General features: G+C 34.0%; 3 protein-coding genes and 1 pseudogene across 3 annotated transcripts; all 4 read left to right on the top strand.

The window, feature by feature from the left end:
• The first annotated feature begins 19 nt into the window (after positions 1-19).
• On the top strand, positions 20-1,059 carry LOC113751616 (MLP-like protein 34). Its single transcript, XM_027295683.1, has 2 exons — positions 20-291; positions 627-1,059. The coding sequence occupies exons 1-2, from the start codon at positions 102-104 to the stop codon at positions 896-898; spliced, it is 462 nt and encodes a 153-aa protein (XP_027151484.1). The 5' UTR covers positions 20-101; the 3' UTR covers positions 899-1,059.
• A 1,638-nt stretch (positions 1,060-2,697) lies between these two features.
• LOC113752520 (MLP-like protein 34) lies at positions 2,698-3,426 on the top strand. The gene is given in 2 exon segments (XM_027296632.1): positions 2,698-2,858; positions 3,224-3,426. Coding segments are annotated over 2 exon segments (336 nt in total). The 5' UTR covers positions 2,698-2,725.
• A 1,391-nt stretch (positions 3,427-4,817) lies between these two features.
• On the top strand, positions 4,818-6,001 carry LOC113753136 (MLP-like protein 28). The gene is made up of 2 exons (XM_027297233.1): positions 4,818-5,051; positions 5,362-6,001. Exons 1-2 carry the CDS (start codon positions 4,859-4,861, stop codon positions 5,625-5,627), a joined length of 459 nt encoding a protein of 152 aa, XP_027153034.1. The 5' UTR covers positions 4,818-4,858; the 3' UTR covers positions 5,628-6,001.
• A 9,040-nt stretch (positions 6,002-15,041) lies between these two features.
• Positions 15,042-15,629, top strand: LOC113753686 (annotated as a pseudogene).
• The last annotated feature ends 4,585 nt before the right edge of the window (positions 15,630-20,214 follow it).

The raw sequence follows: 20,214 nt of genomic DNA, 5'->3' as shown, positions 1-20,214 counted from the left end.
TTGGTCCAATGGTTAAGGTCCATATACATTAGCATTTGCATTCTACCAGATCAAGGTGAGGTACTCAGTGGTTTTGAGACTACCTAGGGCTGGAAACAACTATGGCTGACACAGCAGAAAAGTTGGAGGCTGAGATAAATATCAAGTCTGATCCTGATGAATTCTTCCATAGCTTTGGTGGTAAAGCACACCAGCTTCCAAATCTTTGCTCTGAGAAATTGCATGCTATTGATCTTCATGAAGGTGATTGGAAGACTGAGGGCTCTGTCAAGCATTGGACTTATGTAACTGGTAAGCAACAAAGGCCAACCCTGTACTCGATCTTGAAGTTTCAATTGTTATGATTTTGTAACACACACACACACACATATATGTATGTATGTATATGTGTATATAATATTATTGCTCAAATTTTAGGGTGTCATCCTTGCGAAGGGACATTTTTTTTTTTAATTTGTATAAATCATTTTCTAGGAAAATCATTAATACATATGCATCGTTCGGCGTATTGCTTTGTTTGTCTTTAGTGATTGACAAATAATTTTAGTACTGGAGAAGATCCAAAAAGTGCTTTTGACTTTGCTGGATTATTTGTTTAATTTCTACTTTGGTGAAAATTCACACAGATGGGAAAGTTGAAACTGTGAAAGAGAGATTTAAAGTTGACGAGGAGAACAGGATAGTAACTCTGGAAGCAATTGAAGGAGACATTAAGGAACAATACAAGAGCTATAAGGCTGAGTTGCAGGTTATTTCAAAAGGTGTCTCAAACTTTGCCCACTGGAGCATTGAGTATGAGACCATCAAGGAGAATGATCCTGCTCCAACTAAGTACCTTCACTGGCTAATTCATGCTGCAAAAGATGTGGATGCTTCACTTCTCAAAGCACGAAAATAAATATATCTATATATACCATATGATACTTCTATGGGTAATATATACCATATGATTGCCATCCTGTCAAGGCTTGGTTGTACTTCATATGAGTGTTAACCGTTGTACGTTTGCTGATAAAAAAAAATAAAACGAAGGTTTCGTGTGGCTTTTTATCTGTCTTAGTTTTTTTTTTTTTTGGGCTCACTGGTTGACCCCTAATGAACCTTCAAATTTCAAGGATCTCTCTAAGTTTTCTCTCTTTAAACACCTCTTTTTTTTTTTTTTTTTTGTTTCTTAGGATCTCTAAATTGTATAAGCAATCTTTTGATACCAAACACGTTAATTGGTTACGTACACAAAGGAACATGAGCAATTGCTCTATTTGGCTCACGATTTCATCATGTAATTTAATAAAATTTTGCTTTATCTCCTGCGATTTATTGTAGAAATTTGGGCAAATTAATTATGATTTTATCCCTACTCAGTTATCATAACTTCTCGGTTATGATATCTTGACTTCCTGCTAAATGTCCCCAGATAGGGGAACTAGACGATCAGAAAGACAATACTGGGGTGAAGTATCTCCACACCGTTAGTTATAACTGTACTCTATAATGCATATATGGGAACAATAAATGTACAAACGTACGTAACGAGTGTACAAAATTTAAAGAGTAAACCTTATATACACTGACAGTGTATACACTATCACCGTTAGATTCATGACATGTATGCAAAAGTTAAATTTTAAATTTAAATTTTGCATAGTTACTATTCATCCGACGCTGACAATGTATAAATAACAAGTGTATTAATCCAAATTTAAATAACAAGTGTAAAGCTACAATGATTTCTTAACTAATTTTTCGAGCTGCATATCAAAAGTTGATTTCACTTCTTCTTAATGATACTCAATTTGTATATCTGCCCATTATATATTTTGACCACAGCATAGATTTACCAGAAGATTACAAAAAAAAAAAAGAGTGTATTCGTGATAAAATATATATGTAAAATTCAATGTATAAAGTTTTAAAGTGCAAACTGAAAATCTATCAAAACATTACCTATGCAAAGTCAAAATTGTCCTCTAAGTTACGCTAGTGTTCTGCGTCCGTATTTCTTTGGATCGTTGAGGATTTCATTTCGAGGCAAAATGATCATTTCAATTTTTATTACACTATATTTTAATTTAGTTACATCATATCTAAATTTTTGTTGTACCATCTTTCAACTCAATTAAACTAAGGTAAACTTGTCTGAAATGGAAATTGTGAGGCACTCTATCTGTTGATAGTTGGCATGTGGCCCTAAATATATAACTTCACAGAATAAAGAAAACTTGTCTGACTAATTATCATGGATACAAACCTTGTTGGACTTCAATTTATTGCACAGCAATTTTGATTTCTGCTTTCTTTGGATAATATTAGATCATAACGAAGTAAATCCCGCATCATTATATCACATTGCAATTCTCTTTTGGAGATGGGAGTGCATCATTTGCCGATCTAACTAATAATCAAGTGTGAAAATATTGGCTAAACCCTGCAGCATATCATTTGCCTGAAAAGATATTGCAACATGTGGATTTATGTCATTGATGGCACGTATATTTTTCAGCCAAGACAATGGAGAACCACACATTTCTAAATTGTGGGCGCCATTACGAATTCATGAAGCATCTACAAATCAGGTGGTAAAGAAATTGAATTGCATAATACATTGGATTATTGGTCAAGGTTCTTGCTGATCAGTAGCATAATTTGTGAGCATTAGATCTAGAAACAACTATGGCTAACACAGCAGAAAAGTTGGAAGCTGAGATAAAGATCAAGTCGGATCCTGATGAGTTCTTTCATAGCTTTGGTGGTAAAGCGGTGGCTTCCAAATTTGTGCTCTGAGAAAGTGCACGGCATTGATGTTCATGAAGGTGATTGGAAGACTGATGGCTCTGTCAAGCTATGGACTTATGCAGTAGGTAAATAACAAATTAAGGCAACTCTTTACTTAATTTTTTGAAGGTTCAATTACTATGATTTTGCAATATATACTTTTTTAAGTCCATATTATTATTTTTCAATTTTGTCGTATCATCCACGAGAATTAAGGGACATTTTTTCTTTTAATTTGTATTGATTACTTCCTAGGACAGCATGAATACATAAGCATCATTGGACATACTTTTTGTCTTTATTGATTGAAGATTAATTTTAGCATTGGAGAAGAACAAGTGCCTCTAATTGAGCTGGATTGCTTTGTTTAATTTCTATTTTGATGGAAATTCAAATAGATGGGAAAGTTGAAACTATTAAAGAGAGGCTTACAAGATCATCACTTCTCAAGCGATTGAAGGACACATTAAGGAACAATACAAGAACTACAAGGCTAAGTTACAGGTTATTCGAAAAGGTGACTCGAGCATTGCCAAATGGAGTATTGAGTATGAGAACATTAACGAGAATGACCCTGCTCCAACTTAGTATCTCTAATGGCCAATTCATGTTGGAAAAGATGTGGATGGTTCACTTCTCAAAGCACGAAAATAAGTTTATATATGAAAATTCTTTTTACATATGAAATATTTATCTCTATAGCTATCTTGACTTGGATACCATATACGTTTTAAAAAAACAATGAATGTAATAGAATAGAAGTGAGCTTAGTGAAGCTTTTAAGAATAAGCTCTCGAGTTAATGCTTGGTTGTAATTTTTATGTGTGTTAGTAATTCTACACAAAATGATCAAAAACAACTATTAATAACAATAAACAACTATTTACTCGAAAGCGGATCACTAAATTTGAAAAGCAAACTATTAATAACAAACACGCAGATTGATTATGTAACAAAAGTACACGAAAAACACTTAATTTAGATCACAATTTCACAAGAAAAAACTTAGTTTAGATCAAAATTTCGCCATGTAGTTTAGTAAAATGTTGCTTTTTCGTCCTGAGATGTATGATAGAGATATGGTGTGGTGGACTTTAATATGGAACATGGCAAATTAAGATGATGTCCCTAGACTCTCCCTAATCAGTTATCATATCTTGACTTCCTGCCAATTGTCCCCAAAGAGGTGAACAAAACAAGCAGAAATCTCCACAACTATTGTTAGTCAAAATGTACTCTAAAACTTGCGCATTGGAATAACAAATGTGTACAGGTACGTAAAAAGTAGATGAATATAAATAACTGGTGTAAAGCAATATTGGCTTCTTAGCTACATTATATGGAGTTGCATACCAAAAGTTAATTTCCTCTCTTTTCAACGATGCTCAATTTGTATATTTTCCCATTTTATATCTGGATTAAACCATAGAGTTACCAAAAGATTACAAAAATATTTGTGGTAAAACGTAATGTAGTTTAACGACGATAATTTTACTTTTTAAGAGAAAAATATATGTAATTTCCAATATGATAAAGTATTTAAAATAAAATTTTCAAGTGCAAACTGAAAATCTATTAAAACATTGTGGACGCAAAGTGGAAATTATCCTCTCTATGGTTGAATTTAATTGGCATGATGCCCTAGACGCACAGCTTAGCAAAATAAAGAAAACTTGCCCGAGGAATTGTCAATTGGAATGTACAGCAACTTTGATTTCTGCTTTCAATGGATAAGGGATTAGACAGCAAAGTAAATCCCACATGATCAATAGTATTTCACAGTGCAATTCGCTGTTGGAGATAGGATTGCATCACTTGCCGATATAACTAATAGTTTTGTGTGACAATATTGGCTAAACCTGGCAATATATCATTTGCCTGAAAAGACATTGCAACATGCATCTATGTTCATTGATGGCACGTGTGTTTTGCAGCAAAGAAAGAGAGAACCACACATTTCTAACTTGTGGGAGCCAACCAATTCATGAAGCATCTATAAATCAGGTGTGACTGAATTGCATAATACATAGTATTATCAAGGTTATTAGTAATTTTTTTTTTTAATCAATTCTTGAAACTTTCTCCTATGGCTAATAATTTAGTAGGTAAGTTGGAGGCTGAATTCGAGCTGAAGTCTGATGCTGATGAGTTCTTCCATAGCTTTGGCGCTAAAGCACACCAACTCCCAGATCTTGCGAATGAGAAAGTTAACAGGATTGAAGTGCACGAAGGTGACTGGAAAACTGAGGGCTCTATCAAGCTGTGGACTTATGTCATAGGTAAAGCCACCATTCCACTTGTGCCTTGATGTCCATTTACCCCTTTCATTTTTATGAGTTTTTTTGTGCCCTTGCTTGTGAAGTAGTTAGCATACTTGGTCAATTGTTTAATTTTTACATAAGAAAATTAGAAAGACATCAATTATAAGGAGTGTATATTGTAATTTAATTTGGTGTTATGAAGCATGAAACGTTCCTAATTCATTTTTTTTTTCCATTAGAATTTTCATTTTGCATTGATTTTTTCCCAAAATGTGGCAAATAGAGCCTGATAGCTACTGATGAATCTACTTTTGTGATGAAAATATAGATGGCAAAGTTGAGGTCTTCAAAGACAGGCTCAAAATTGATGAGGAGAACAAGACCATTACTTCTGAGGCAATAGATGGAGATTGCATGAAGCACTACAAGAACTATATAATAACGTTACAAGTTATCTCCAGAGGTGACTCCAGCTTTGCCAAATACACCATTGACTATGAAAAACTGAACGAGAATGAGCCTAGTCCAACTAAATATCTGGACTGGCTACTTCATATGGGGAAGGATGTGGATGCTTCACTTATCAAGGCCTAATATGTATGCTTGTAATGGAGCATATAGATTTCTGCAGCAGTAAAAGGAATTAGTACAATAAAATTGCAATTCTCGGAAAAGCAAAACAAAAAATAAAGAATGTAATCGAATTAGATGCATATCTTTGTGCTACATGGATCAATTCATTAGTAAGATCTTTATCCCTGTGTATGCCAATTGGTCCTAGGTCTTCAATAAATGTTGCATATGTATGATGCCAATTATTAGCAGCTGCCATTTTGAAGTTGTTTCTTTGTACTATAGCATTAGTTCTCACTTGTATTTTGAACTTTCATCATAGTCACTTTATGCCACCTTAAAGTTGTCAAGCATCGACTTTGCAACAATTGAGGTTTCCATTCTGAAATTTTCAACATGGAAATGGCCGAAGAGTTGCTTTCATGGTGTTGTTCAGCAAATCCATCGTGTTGTTGAGCATCCAACAAAGAAAGGAAAAGAAGTAAAAAGTTAAAAAAATAGACGACTTTCTATTGCGCTTCACCATTCATGAAGTGGATGAATGTACAGTTTCTTGGTTTGAAGGGCCAAATTTTTTTTTTTATTTCCATTCTTGCAACAATACGAGTGACTACCTTAAAAAAAAAGTTGTCAACATACTCTGAATTCCTTTTCCAATCATCCAAAAAACATTGTAGAACTTGGGAAAAACAATTTGTCTACTACCAAGTGAACCGATGCTACGACATTTTTTACCCCTCTAATAAAATTATCAAGCTAATTACGCAAGTAGTAAATACTATCATCTGAAAGTTTTCTCCAATTGAGATCTTAAGCACAAAATGTGGACTTCATCTACGTAATAATCTTAAAGCTACTGCAACATGAAAATTGATTCTATAAACGTTGGTTCAGCCAGTTGAGTTGATACAACATTTACTAGGAAAAAATGCATAGTTGTTTTTCAGTATTGCTTCAACCAATTATGGCTAGTCCAAATCTGGCTGGAAAATTTAGAAGCTGAGATAAAGGTCAAGCCTGATCCTGATGAATTCTTCCATAGCTTTGGTGGTAAAGCACACCAACCTCCAAATCTTTGCTCCGACAAAGTACATGGTGTTAATCTTCACGAAGGCGATTGAAAAACTGAGGGCTCCGTCAAGCATTGGACTTATGCAATAGGTAACAAAAACTAACTCAATACTAAAATTGTAAGATTGATTAATTGCTATTTTGATTACATAAATTCTCCTTTTTATTTACTCCAGACCAGTGTTGCATATTAAGGTACGTAAGATGACATATGCATCACAACTTATTCTTTCTGTCACCAATTTTGTAAAATACCATATACTAATGCAGTAATTGAAGTGTAATTTTTCTTTTTGTACCAAAAAAGAAGTATAATTTTCTTTGTTTCATGTGCCTAGGATTTGGAGTAACATTTGCTAAACTAAACAGCAACGACAAAGATAAAACAGATTATGATCCTAACAAATTGAGTAACTAGGAATATTGACTTATACACTAGCACGTCCGCAAATATGTTACTTCAAGTTTGTTTAGAAACATTGATCAAATAAAATATCAAATGCACAAATATGTTCCATCAAGTTACGTATACCAAACATGTTGCATCACGTTTCAACAAATAATCAAATGTAGCTAAAACTGTGAGTTTGTATAGAATGTGAATGTAAGGAAATCTCATTTAGTTAAAATTGTATTTTTTTTTTATGAAAGTGACTTTCAGAGAATCAAATTCAGTTAAAATTAAGAGTTTGTAGCGAATGTCACATTTATAAAATCACATTTAGTTAAAATTAACATCTTGTACTAAATATGATTTACAAGAAATCAAATTTAGTTAAATTTGAGATTTTGTATTAATTGTGGCTTTGAAAAATCAAATTTAGTTAAACATAAAAGTTTGCATTGAATGTCAATTTTAAAATATCAAATTCAATTACAATTAGGAGTACACACTTAGGTCCTATTTGATAAAATTGAATCTGAATTCTGAAACTGAATATTGAAACAATTAATTTGCTAAATTTTAAGTGCTGAAAAGAAATATATGAATGTCTGAATCTTAATACTGAATCTATCTATAATATTTGATAAATATCTAAAACTGAATGTTTAATAAGCTAAACTATACAATTTTGTCTTACTATCTTTTTTTTAAAAAAAAAACTGTGATTTAATTAACTTAAAATTGTTAGGTATGAAAAAGACAATAATTATTTTTGAATGAAATTGTTAGGTATGACAAAGACAATGATTATTTTTAATTAGCTTAATTTGTTCCCAACATTCCTTTTTTTTTTTTAAACTACTTCCACTATAATTATTAGGACATGCTTTAATAAGTATAATTCTATGAATTGCCTGTATATTTTTGGATATTTCTAATTAACCCTACTAGAATTCTCTGGTTTCATACCTACATTGCACATAGATGCCTACTTAAAAACATTTTTCTTTGTCTTGAGAAATTTAGCCAAGCTGTAGTTGTAAGTTGGCAAACATCTGTCTGTAATTACTGCAATTTGGAAGTTTAAGAGATTAATTCATCGTGTTACTTAATATTAGAAAAAGGAGATCAATGTAGAAACTGCAGTAAAAGAAAAATTGTGCATATTGATTGTCTATACGAGTTGATTGTCTGTACGAGTTGAAGGGTAAAACTATTTCCCATTTTCATCAAGCTGCAGTAGGAAAAAGATTATAGTACATAACACATTCATGTAGGCTATTTATTTGACGGTATTCGGGCAGATTTGGGAGACAGTTTCACTTTCTTTTCGGTCGCATTAAATGGTAGAATGAGCTGATAAGATCAAAGTATAAAAAAGACATGAAGCATGAAGCATGTGTAGAAAAAAGACTGTTATCGTGTCAAATAATTAGTGCCTGGGGTGTCGGTGGTTGCGATATATAGCAAAGTTGCTTTCCAGAAGTAATTGATACTGCATTAAAAGAGGTCATTTTTTATATTTTCAAGTTTGTTCAAATGGGCAAGAAATAAATTTACAAATATTTCTGGTGTCAGAACAGTCAGGTTAGATAGCAAAGCCAAGAAAACAAAAGAAGAAGAAGATTAGATGGCAAAGCAAAACACGATGTGCACGTTTTGGTTCTTGCAATTAACTCTAAGATAACTGAGTTGGCGAGCAGGGCCATAAGGTCCCATCTCTTCTGCTTCCCCCCAACCACCCCGAGTTCTTTGTTGTCCAAATTAGATCGTCGTTCTTCTTGCAGGGATGAAGTTCAAATTGGGTAATAGGTCAATGCCGATAAAAGAGCTATTATTGGTGGCACGTAAAAGACTTGATATGGGTTGAAAAAATTAGTGGCTAACAAATACTATATGATTGATTTGCTGGCAAATGAATCAAGACTACAAGTTTTTGTCTAATAATTTAGTAGTTTTATTTAGAATCAGGTTTTTAGTAGTTATGTAATTTAGGAATTTATACTTTATTTAGTAATTTTTTGCGTAAGTGATTTCTTACACAATAAGTCTAGTAGGTTATATATAAAACATTAGTTAATAAATCTTGTTAAGAGTATCTATAAGAGTCAAGAGAGTTTAAGAGAATTTATAAGATCTTAATTGCAGGTGTTGGCACTATTAGAAATCTTTAAAAATTTGAGTTCTACATATATATATATATATATATATATATATATATATATATATGGTAATATAGCCCTTTACATTAGACAATGTTCATTATGCTAGGCAAAAGTTACAAGTGCATGGTTGTTGGCCACATCTTGTTGATAAAAATGAATTGGGTCATTGTATGAAATATCATACCATTGCAGTAAAGTGTAAGATAAAAAAAAAAAGTGTAATAAGTGAAGAGCCTTTAAGGGAAAATGCATAAATGGGCTGTCTATTAAACATTGTTAATTGATATATAACTTTGTATTTAGGAGGAGAAATGGTATGGTTTTCTTGAATTGGAAGGCATAGAGAATATATTAGAAATTTGGCAGTTTATAATTCAGTGAATTTAAGAAATAAAATAATATATAATTTTATTAAATTTGTGCATTGGATATTAACAATGAAAGAAGAGACAAATGAATGTAAATTTGTATTTGTCACTGAATATTGATAGAACACAAATACACTTAAAAAAATGTGATTCCACGACGAATAATATTATTTTCATTTATGCGGATAAAGTGAATTGGAAAAAGAAAACTAATTAGTGAGGACATTTTATTGGACAATAGAGAAAACGGATTACATACTTGATACAATTTTTAAAATCAATGCCTAACTCTAGCAATGGTGACCATGAGTAATTGGGTAAAACCATGAAAAGGACTAAAATATGAAGTGGAGTAATTGCTAACTACGATGGTTTTGTTTTACACGTTATTACATGTAAAATATGATTACGATGATATATGTTAGTAGATGTGAAAGAGGAAAAAGCAAATAAACAAGTTGTTTAAACACAATACAATTACTTTAGTAATGCTGAATTTTTTTTGGGATAATTTCAGAAACCTCCCCTGAGGTTTCAAACAATTTCAGAGAGGTCTCCTTAAATTTTAAAAATTACACCCACCACCCTTGCTTTCACTATTTATGCTTCAAAAATAGACCCAATGGCCTACATTTTCCTTCATATATCCTAAACTACCCTTCTTGCCAAAAAAAAAAGAAAAGGAAAAAGATTTTTGCTAATCGTCTTCGCTAATTGCCCTCTTTTGTTGATTGTCTTCTTCCAAGCAAGACTATAAAAAGCCAAGAAATCCTCTCTACCAAAAATTTTTTAAAAATAAAATAAAAAGAATTTTGATGATTGCTTTTTCTTGGCAACACCATCGGAAAAGCCAAGCAAACATCCCAAGCTGAATCAAAAGCAATTCCAACAATTGTAGGCACGCAAAACATCGCAATCCAATGTACTTTCGGCAGCCTAGGCTAATTCTTACTCTCTATCCAGCCCCAACACTTTCTCTACAAGGTAAATACACCCGCCTCTTATTATTAAACTGATAAAATTAAATCGATACTCCATCAAATTTTACCAGAAATAAAAAGCCTCAAATTTTATCTAAAACCAACACTCCATCAACAACCAATCCCACATGTCAAATCCCCTTACTCTTCCTCCCTTTGCAGCCTTTTGTTTTCTTTCAACAACCCATTTTATGAAACCAAAGATCCATTTCTCAAACTCTTGGGCTCCGTTTGGATTAGCTGTTGTTGGGAGTGTTTTTAAAAAATTTGACTGTAGCAAAGTTTTTAGAGTATATTTTGAAACATTTTTAGAATATATTTTGGAATATTTAAGAGTAGTAGAGTTTTTAGAATATATTTTGGGATATTTTTTAAACATTAAAAAAAATTTAAGACTACTTTTTAGAGTACCTTTTAGAGTACTTTTTAAAATTTTTTATAGCATTTGAAAAACTAATTTTTGAAAAACTCAATGATTGATCTTTGGCATCACCAAGTTTTATCACCCATAATCAACTAAAATTGGATAAAGAACATAGATACAAAAAAAATCAAACCCACTACACCCTGAATAGGAAAAAAAAGGAGGAAGGGATGAGTCTAATCAAATCAAGTTTGCAAAGAGAAGGGAATTGATGTAGAAAAAGTAAATAAAAAAAAAAGGAGAAGTCAATTAGGATAAAGAAGGGGGACAAGCACGGGCAAGAGTTGATGGGCAATACTTAGTGTCCTAAAGTAGAACAGGAAAGTTGGGTAGACGAGAATTGGAGAGGGGGCGATGGGAAGTTGGGCAAAGGAGGATGTGGGAAAAAAAGCAAGGTAAGGGGCATCCAAGAGAGAGAATCAATTGTTGCTGTTTTTGTTTTTGGTTTGGATATTCAAATTTTTTCCAACAAAAAATGTCTTTAAGTATTCTATGAGGGGTAGTAGAGTACTTTTGCACTGATAGGGGAGGTATGTGTAATTTTAAATTATTGAGGGGGGCTTCCTGAAATTGTCAAAAATCTCAAGGGAGGTTTCTGAAATTATCCCTTTTTTATATATAGAAAAGATCATTTCATTCAAACAAATCTGCACTAATAGCAGAAAATATATCAAACAAATATGACACAGATATATATATATATATATATCTGAAATCAATAGATATAACAGATTTAAGAAAATAATACAAATAAAGATAACATTAAACTTCTATATATCTTCCATCCAGATGGATCGCTGTATCCCAATATATTAGTGCACGTTTGCTGACAATCAGATTTGATTAAAATTGATTCAAGTTCAAAGAGAAATTTGGATCTGAAAATAATGGAGAAATTACAGATCTGAGAAACTAGATTCTAGATCTACAAAATTTCAAATTTAGTAAAGATAAAAACCTGAAAAACTCTCACAACGAAAAACCCAGAAGAGAATAAAACTCTCACTAAAATAATGTAGGAGAGAAGAAACTCTTACTAGGAAATCTTAAGAGAGAAGAATCTCTCGTTATGAAATCTTAGGAGATAATTTATTCAAATGAGAGAAACTAGAAATTATAAAGGGTACTTCCTCCCATGAAAAGGATCAGATTTGATTTCTTTTTGATGGGAGAGATGAAGGAGATTTTGATTAAAAGAGTTTTTAGTCAGAAGGGAGAGAAAAAAGTTTTAAAGAGAAGTGTTTCAAACACACCAAGTATAAACCTGCGGAATCGGTTTTACATTTTTCTAGTAATGCTGAAATTAAGAATTACTACTCTTAGACAATAGATAAAAGCATGGTTTAAATCTAATAATTGTGATTGATAGTTTGTATTCGTATTCGTTGTGGGTAGTTTGTACTTTGTACCCGACTCTAGACATCATTTGGAAAGTCATTTTTTCAAAAAAAAAATCACATTTTTTCCGTAAATAAATTTTCTAATCATTTTTCTGCATACATCCAATCACTATAATAATACATTTTTATGCAGAAACTCCAAAACCAGCAATCCACCACGACCTAAACGAGAGGTTAGACAGCATGTTACGTTTACCTTTTAGTCTTCTGACACGTACAAACAGGCCACGGTTGTATGGTCAAAAGGTTGCTATCCTATCATAGGCGAAGATGAGTCTATGGTGTGAATAGTTGACCTATTCCCTCTATTGGCGCTGTCTTGAGTGTCACAAACAAAACAAATGGACACGAGGGTCGCTGTCGCATCTCGTTTAATTAGTGGTGGGGTTGGGAAGGCCCAGGACCAGGCCCATGGATACACATACAACACGTTCTAGTGTAGTGTAGAGAGATAAGGCCGCAACGGAAGGCCAATTTTTATGCTCCTGTCCTGTCCTTGTCATTTGTGGTGGGGAAGGTGAAGGCCCATGGATGTACTGCACAACGCGCTCTAGTGTAAAGTGGTTGGGGTCCAAAGTCCAAACCGAATTTTGATGCTCCTGAGTCATCCTTTGGTTCCTATTGGTCCTACCTACCTTAGAAATATCAGTGTGAATCGCCCTTAGGTATGTGACACCACGACGGACGGTTCCTATTGTCATGGGCCAAGAAAGTTATTACTCAGTAATTAATCCGTAGGAGAAAAAGCAGACATATATGTATATGATAGCTTTTAACAAGACTGAGAAAAATTTTGGAGCCATACATTTTTACTGCAAAGTAAGCTTTGATGGCTTAAAGTCATCATTGTCTATCCTGAAATCACTCAAGTGGTTGCCTTTACACGCCAAAAAAAAAAATAAAACTATCAGTCATTTCATTAGTTTTCTTGGCAAGGAAAAGATACCCATAAAACTAAGGGCCTGTTTGGAAGTGAGTTTTTTGGCCAAGTTTTTTAGCTACTAGTTTTTTAACAACTTTAGCTACAGGAACCCAAAAAAACTTATCAAATTTTTTAACCTACACACTTCAAAATATTTAATACACAAAAAACTACCTATCTTTTCTTCTTCTTTCTCCCCCACCCCATCCACCATACCTTCATCGCCGGCCACCAACTCCGCCGCCATTTCCGGCGCCGGCCACCTATTCCGGCGCTGGCGTTCCTTTTTTTTTCCCTTCCTTTCTCCCTCCGTCTCTCCTTCCTTGAAAACCTCCCCTTCTTTTAAAAACCCTGTTCAATAACCACTGCCGATCAAGAAGCCTTACCATAACCACTGTTGCCCCTTCCATCACATGGCCAGAAGTTAACAAATGCAAAATTGGAGCATGCCATATCTTCACATAGCCAGATGTTGGTGGGGATAAGTCATGGAGATCAGCAAACTGGTTCTCTCCCAAGAAATTAGGCAGAGGGGAAGGGGTGGCGGGGCAGAGGGGGAATGGGCAGCTTGCTTCCACTGGTGGCGGGCGGGGCTGATTCACTGAGCCTATCCGCCCGCAATCCGTATGCACTACAAGAAATTTGGTCATTAGTGACAATATTTCTCAGTGATGAAAAAAAATCGTCACAAAATGGGGTCCTTTAACCACAATACGGCAAGTTGTCACAATCGAGTCAAGGAAGCCAACACATCAGTGACGACCTTGCATTGTTGTCACAATTCGATTCCCGCCAGGAGTCATGAAGAGAGCGGGAACTGCAATAGTGACAACTTTCTAAAAGTCGTCAGTAATAATAGCACCTTTCTTTGACAACTTTGCTATTGTTGTCACTGATAACATTATATAGCTGTTAGTGACAACTAGTTTTATCACTGTTTGATTTTAAATATTTATTGTTTTTTGCAACTATTACTCTTAATTTTTTGTAATCATTATGTGTTCTCTAATGATTTTTAGTTGTTGTATACTTACGAGCCTCCTTATTAGTTTAATTTTCTTGTATATGTAATAACTTCATTAGAATAAAAAATAATTAAAAAATAAAAAATTCATTAGTGTAAATAAACTTGTGACTACTTAACTTAGAATGATTATTAGTTAATTTGATATGAATTTAAATAAGAGTTTTCAAATTGAATCGGTTATCGAAGTGGATAAATCATAAACTCCATAGTTAATTAACTAATACACTTTATGTATTAGTTGAATTGTGCATTTTTTTCTTATTTGAAGATAATGGATTAATAGTGAAGTTTTATAAATAGTAGTTATAATTGATATAAAGTTTTAGCACTTATAAGAACTAGTTAAATTTTATTAAAATGCTTTTCCATTTATATGAATTTAAAAAATTTTGCCACTCATACTAAAATTTTTAATCATACTAAAACTTTAAAATTGTGACACAAAAATAATGAATAAAAATGAAATCTATATTTCAAATACAATTATAAAAGACAAAATTGCACCAATTTTTCTTGTGTAAAAAGGGGGGGAATTATGATGTCCAAATCTAGTTAAAATTCAAGACAAAAACAAAGTGGCGCAATTTTAAAATTCAAGGCAAAAAAAGAGGCGCAAAATTGTCCAAGTCTCTTGTACTACGTAGATGCAAAATAAACTTTTCTAAGTGTTGAACTCTCTCTCAGACATCTCCCCTCTCCAGTCTTTAAATCGAAGCCCGTTTTTTATCCTTCCCGTCAAAGTCTCTCTAATTTCAGCTTCAAAAGCAGCGATGGCACCAAAGGCGGAGAAGAAGCCGGCTGAGAAGAAGCTCGTGGCCGAGAAAGCCCCAGCAGCCGAGAAGGCTCCGGCAGAGAAGAAGCCAAAGGCCAGGAAGAAACTCCCGAAGGAAGGCGGAGCCACTGCCGGCGACAAAAAGAAGAAGAGAGTCAAGAGAGCAGCGAGACCTGCAAGATCTACATCTTCAAGGTGCTGAAACAAGTCCATCCCGACATCGGGATCTCCAGCAATGCCATGGGTATCATGAACAGCTTCATCAACAATATTTTCGAGAAATTGGCTCAGGAGGCTTCCAGGCTCGCCAGGTGCAATAAGAAGCCGACGATTACGTCGAGGGAGATTCAGACTACTGTGAGACTTGTACTTCCCGGTGAATTGGCCAAGCACGCCGTCTCCGAAGGCACCAAGGCTGTTACCAAATTCACTAGCTCTTGAGGAAATTGAAGAGAAAACGGTTGATTTCTAGGGTTAGTTCTTTCGGTTGATTTTTAGGGAAAATTTTTTACCTAGTTATCGTGAATCCCCTAGATTAATTGTATCCTCTACTTCTTGGCCCACTTGGGAAGGACTTGCTACTTCCCAAAGATTTTTGGTACAAAATCAGCTACAACTGGACTTGGTAGGGGGAGAATTGAATAATAATGACCAAATTAGATGAGGCAATTAGACAAGCTTTAGATGAGGCATAATAGCATACTCATTTACCTCAAAATATTTATTGCTCTGGCTGAATGATTTTTCCTCCAGAACTGCGCACTTCAATTTTCTCCAAGGTTGCAACACGAAACATTCGTTCTGTTTCCAAGAGGGTAATCACTTCTATTTCTTCTTCCCGTCTCTTTTGTGCTTTGCCCGGAGTGATAACTATGGGACTATTTTTGGTTAATTGAAGGGAATTTTTTCTTTTCATTTTTTATTGTAGTTTGGATTTACTTTTCTTCTTTGTTTGGTACAATGAATCTGTTCTACTTCTAGCATCTTAGCTCAATCTGTTTTTGTGTAACTACATCTCATAGCATTCTTAATTATTGGTAAATGCTAAAGTAATGTTCTTTAATTGTTTGTGTTAGTAAAATAGAGTTCTTTCCTGCATTCATATATGGTTCCTTGGTGTTTCTGGTGAAGTAATGACTTGTGGGAAAAGTTCCCTTTTCTAATCTGGGTATAGATTGTATATTCCAGGTGTTATGTGTACATCAAGTTGTCACATACAATAACACTAAATACTCAGATTTGGATTGGAAGGCATTTTCTGTAAGGTTGATTCAGGAAATGAAAACTTAATGCTTCTTTTTTCTTTGTGGAAATAATGTGTATGCTTCTTTTTTCTTTGTGGAAATAATTTGATGCATGGAGAATTACTTCAAGTTATGTTTATCGAACGCTTAGTCCTGACAATTGGCTTGTTCAATCTGAAGTTTTCTTCTTTCACTTCCAATATTCAGTGGCTCTTTGTTTACTTTTTCTTTACTATTGCATCACAGACTCACAGTTGTATGTCTTCCTATGTTATCTAGAATCTTTTAGAGATTTGCATCTGGCCCGCATTTTCCACTGTTGACGTTAAATGAAAGGAGAGTTTGCCATAGAAGATAAAGTAGTGAAGCTGTCGAGCTTGTGTAGTTTGCTCTGCTTCTGAGAAGTTTTGATGCCTATGTGCTCTGGACTAGTGATTGACGAGTTTCAGTCAGCTTTTTGTTGCACTGATTACAGTAGCCAGTTGAATGTCAAAAGGGAGATTTAAAAAAAAACTCAGATTTGGATACTTTTCTTAACATAACTAGTTGGACTAGTCTTTGTGTTTAAACCTGAATTATGTAATTGTCTTGCTATAAAAGTGTGTACTAAGCTTTCATGCTAGGATATAAGTTGAACTTAGTGATAAGTAGGGAATAAACACGGACATCATCTCAAAAGTTTGTAATATGATCTATGAACTCTGTTTGATTTGTGGGCTTTGGTTGCACGAGTTTTAGTTACACGGGCAATGTATTCATGTGACTTTCCAGATTTTATTCTTATGAAATTTCAAAGTGGTTGTCACATGGGTGAAAACAAATTTTGCATAAAAGAATACCATAAATTGACTGGTCTGTATTCTTCTAATTAGATGTCATGGCTGATTACTGTGTAGGCGAATTGTCTATAGTTATAATATGTGGATATATTGTGGTGAAAGTTTGTATTATCTTAATGGATTATGACACTGTAAGTATTTATTTACAGTAGCATTTTTTTAATGGGTTGCAGTTCCATGGTTGATTTTGTGCATTAATTTAATTTAGTTGTATGGTTTGACAGCTTTAATTTCATAAGGATGATAAAATTCTTGCTTTTGTTTTACTCAAGTGTTTTAGCATGGTGTGCTGAATACGTTTTTCAATCAAAGCTAAATTAGAGGTTCAAAGCAGTTGATTATCATGCTCTTTTCATTTCTATTGCACTTGTTTCTGAGCTTTATAATGTTATGGAACTTATCTGCTATACTTGCTATGTTACTCATTTCATTATGATTACTACACCGGTACTTGGATATGATTGTAATCATTCATACATAAATTTTTTGTCTTTACATTTGATTGTTATTACTTGATAATACATTTTCATTTTAGTAGTACTTGTACTCCGAGCATGTGTGTCCAGTCTTTGAAATTAGTGAGTTTTTGAAGCCAATCTGAAGCTTTCTTGAGTTCTAAAGTTTCAAGTGCTTTATCTCTTACTTTGCTCTTGTTCAGTCACTGTCTAGACGATACATAAAAGAAATGATTCAGCTTATTTTCTTGCAAATTTCTAAGTTCTCTTTCTTGTCTCAAGTTTTTATTATCACCTACTAATAATTGAAGTACTTCACTGCAGATATGTTGCTCATTTTAGATTTTTGGAAGATCAGCAGCCAGAGTTGCTAATTGACTCAAGAACTGTAGAGAAAATCCTATACTCAAGAAATTTTTCGACGACACATTAAAGTCATCACTGATAAGTTTTATTGACAACTTGACTAAAGTTGATGCTCGTAATGCATGGCAATAAAACTTAATAAGGTAGATTTGTACTCCAGAGTTGCTAATTGATGCTCGTAATGCATGGCAAAACCTTTTTCTGATCATACTTTTAATAAGGTAGATTTGTAATAGTACAAATCAAGTGCAATATGAATCATGGACATAATTTTCTGCCCAATTGACTTAATGAGGGCATTTATATAGATGGTTTAATTTTGGGTAGTAAGCTAATTTAAAATAACCTTTTACGGGTTGAAGAATGAACTTAATCAAGTTATTGTAGCACAGCAATTTGCAGCGAATCATTGTTTTATGTTATCCATGGCTAATTTTTATAAGTAACAATCCTTTGTCTTCAGTAGAACATATAGAATATAAATAAGTTATTGACATTACTAATACTTTAAGGATTAATCTTTAGTGAACGTTGGATTATTGACAACTATGCAAAATGAATTTGAAAAATGCACACATGTCATTATGATAGTGTATACACATTACTAATACTTTAATAGCTAACTTTTGAGTTCATTTGGGATATTGTTCTTGTTATGACAATTCTTCACCTTCTTTATTCTTTTCCTTAATAATTTCCTACTCATTATTTGAGTTTGTGATAAGTAAATCTAAGATTTTTTTCCTTTTCAAAATGCTTGTTACTTACTATTGTTATACTACTTTATGCAGACAAATGCTACTATGTCAGATTTTGTGCAAAATTCACAGCTACTAAGTGGACTCAAGAAGGATGAAGATAAAGCTTCTTTTTTGGCTCGTGAAGTGTTTTGGAAGTTTTTATGACTTTTGAGGCTCGGATGCTTTTTGTAAACTTGATTGACTTTGCATGAACAATTTGGGTTACACAGTACCACTTCTATTGTAGTATTTGTAGGATGACATTGAACTTAAACATTATATTTTGGTCCTTTGTAGCATAATGGATGCTTTTAGCTATTAATTAGCAGGCCTTTTATGGTTCTTTTGATTTGATGAATTGTTGGATTCCTTTTTAGTATAATGGATGCTTTTAGATATTAATTAGCAGGCCTTATATGGTTCTAATTTGATGTATTGTTGGATTGGTTGCTTTTAGGACAATCGTTTGTATCAGGTTTCATAGTGACAATATATTGTTACTAATCAGATTTCTCCACTAACAACAAAAAGTTGTCACTAAATAGGGTGTATAACAAAAAGGTATATAGTGATGATAAATGTTGTCAGTAAAGAGCCATTTTTAGTGACGACTCTAAAGAGTTGTGAGTAACCAATCAATACCAACGGCAACTATGAAAAGGATTTTACTGACGACACTACTACGAGCATCATTGATAAGGTGAAATGTCGTCACTATATATGTATTTATTATTGACAAAAAATATTGTCACTAATGAATAACATTTACTGACGACATTTAATGTTGTGACTGTGTACCTTTACCGACAGAGATTCACTGACGACTTTGTGACAACTAAAATGTTGTCAGTAAAACACGTTAGTGACGACTTTTACATTTTCTGTGATAATAATCAGTTGTCACTGATGACCAAATTTGTAGTGATGGGACGTCTTCCTTTGAGCTGGTGAGGGAAGGAGGAAGGGGCAGCGGGGGTGGCGGGGGAAGGGGTAGTGGGAGAGGGTGGCGGGGTAGCGGGAGAAGGGGCAGAGGGGGAAGGGGTGGCGGGGAGAGGGGGTGGCGTGCAGAGGGAGGGGGAAGGGGCAGAGAAAATGGCGGGTAGCGGGGAAGGGGCAGGGCAAGGGGTGGGACAGCGAGGAAGGCTGCGCGGGGGAGGGGGGGCGAGGCAGAGAGGAGGGGGAAGGGCAGAGAAGGTGCGGGGAGGGTGGCGTGGCAGCGGGGAGAGGGGCTGGCGGGGGGGGGTGGCGGGGAAATGCAGAGGAGAGAGAAGGGAAAGGAGGAGTGAGGGTGGCGGAGGGGAAAGGAAGAAAGAAGAAGAAAGAGAGGAAAGAAAAGAAAAAGAAAAAAAGAAAGAAAGAGAAAGAAAAAAAAAGAAAGAAAAAAAAAAAAGGAAAAAAAAATTCACCTTACAAAATTTTTTATCTTACAAAAAACTTCTACAAAAAAATT

Source organism: Coffea eugenioides, chromosome 11 (assembly GCF_003713205.1).
Source record: "Coffea eugenioides isolate CCC68of chromosome 11, Ceug_1.0, whole genome shotgun sequence".
Classification (NCBI taxonomy): domain Eukaryota; kingdom Viridiplantae; phylum Streptophyta; class Magnoliopsida; order Gentianales; family Rubiaceae; genus Coffea; species Coffea eugenioides.
The sequence above is the reverse complement of the archived record's forward strand: the minus strand, read 5'-3'. Positions and strand labels throughout refer to the sequence as shown.

Coding starts and splice junctions, on each gene's coding strand:
- LOC113751616 (XM_027295683.1), top strand. CDS start 102: ATGGCTGACACAGCAGAAAAGTTGGAGGCTGAGATAAATATCAAGTCT. Junction 292..626: donor GCATTGGACTTATGTAACTG/GTAAGCAACAAA, acceptor AAATTCACACAG/ATGGGAAAGTTGAAACTGTG.
- LOC113753136 (XM_027297233.1), top strand. CDS start 4,859: ATGGCTAATAATTTAGTAGGTAAGTTGGAGGCTGAATTCGAGCTGAAG. Junction 5,052..5,361: donor GCTGTGGACTTATGTCATAG/GTAAAGCCACCA, acceptor ATGAAAATATAG/ATGGCAAAGTTGAGGTCTTC.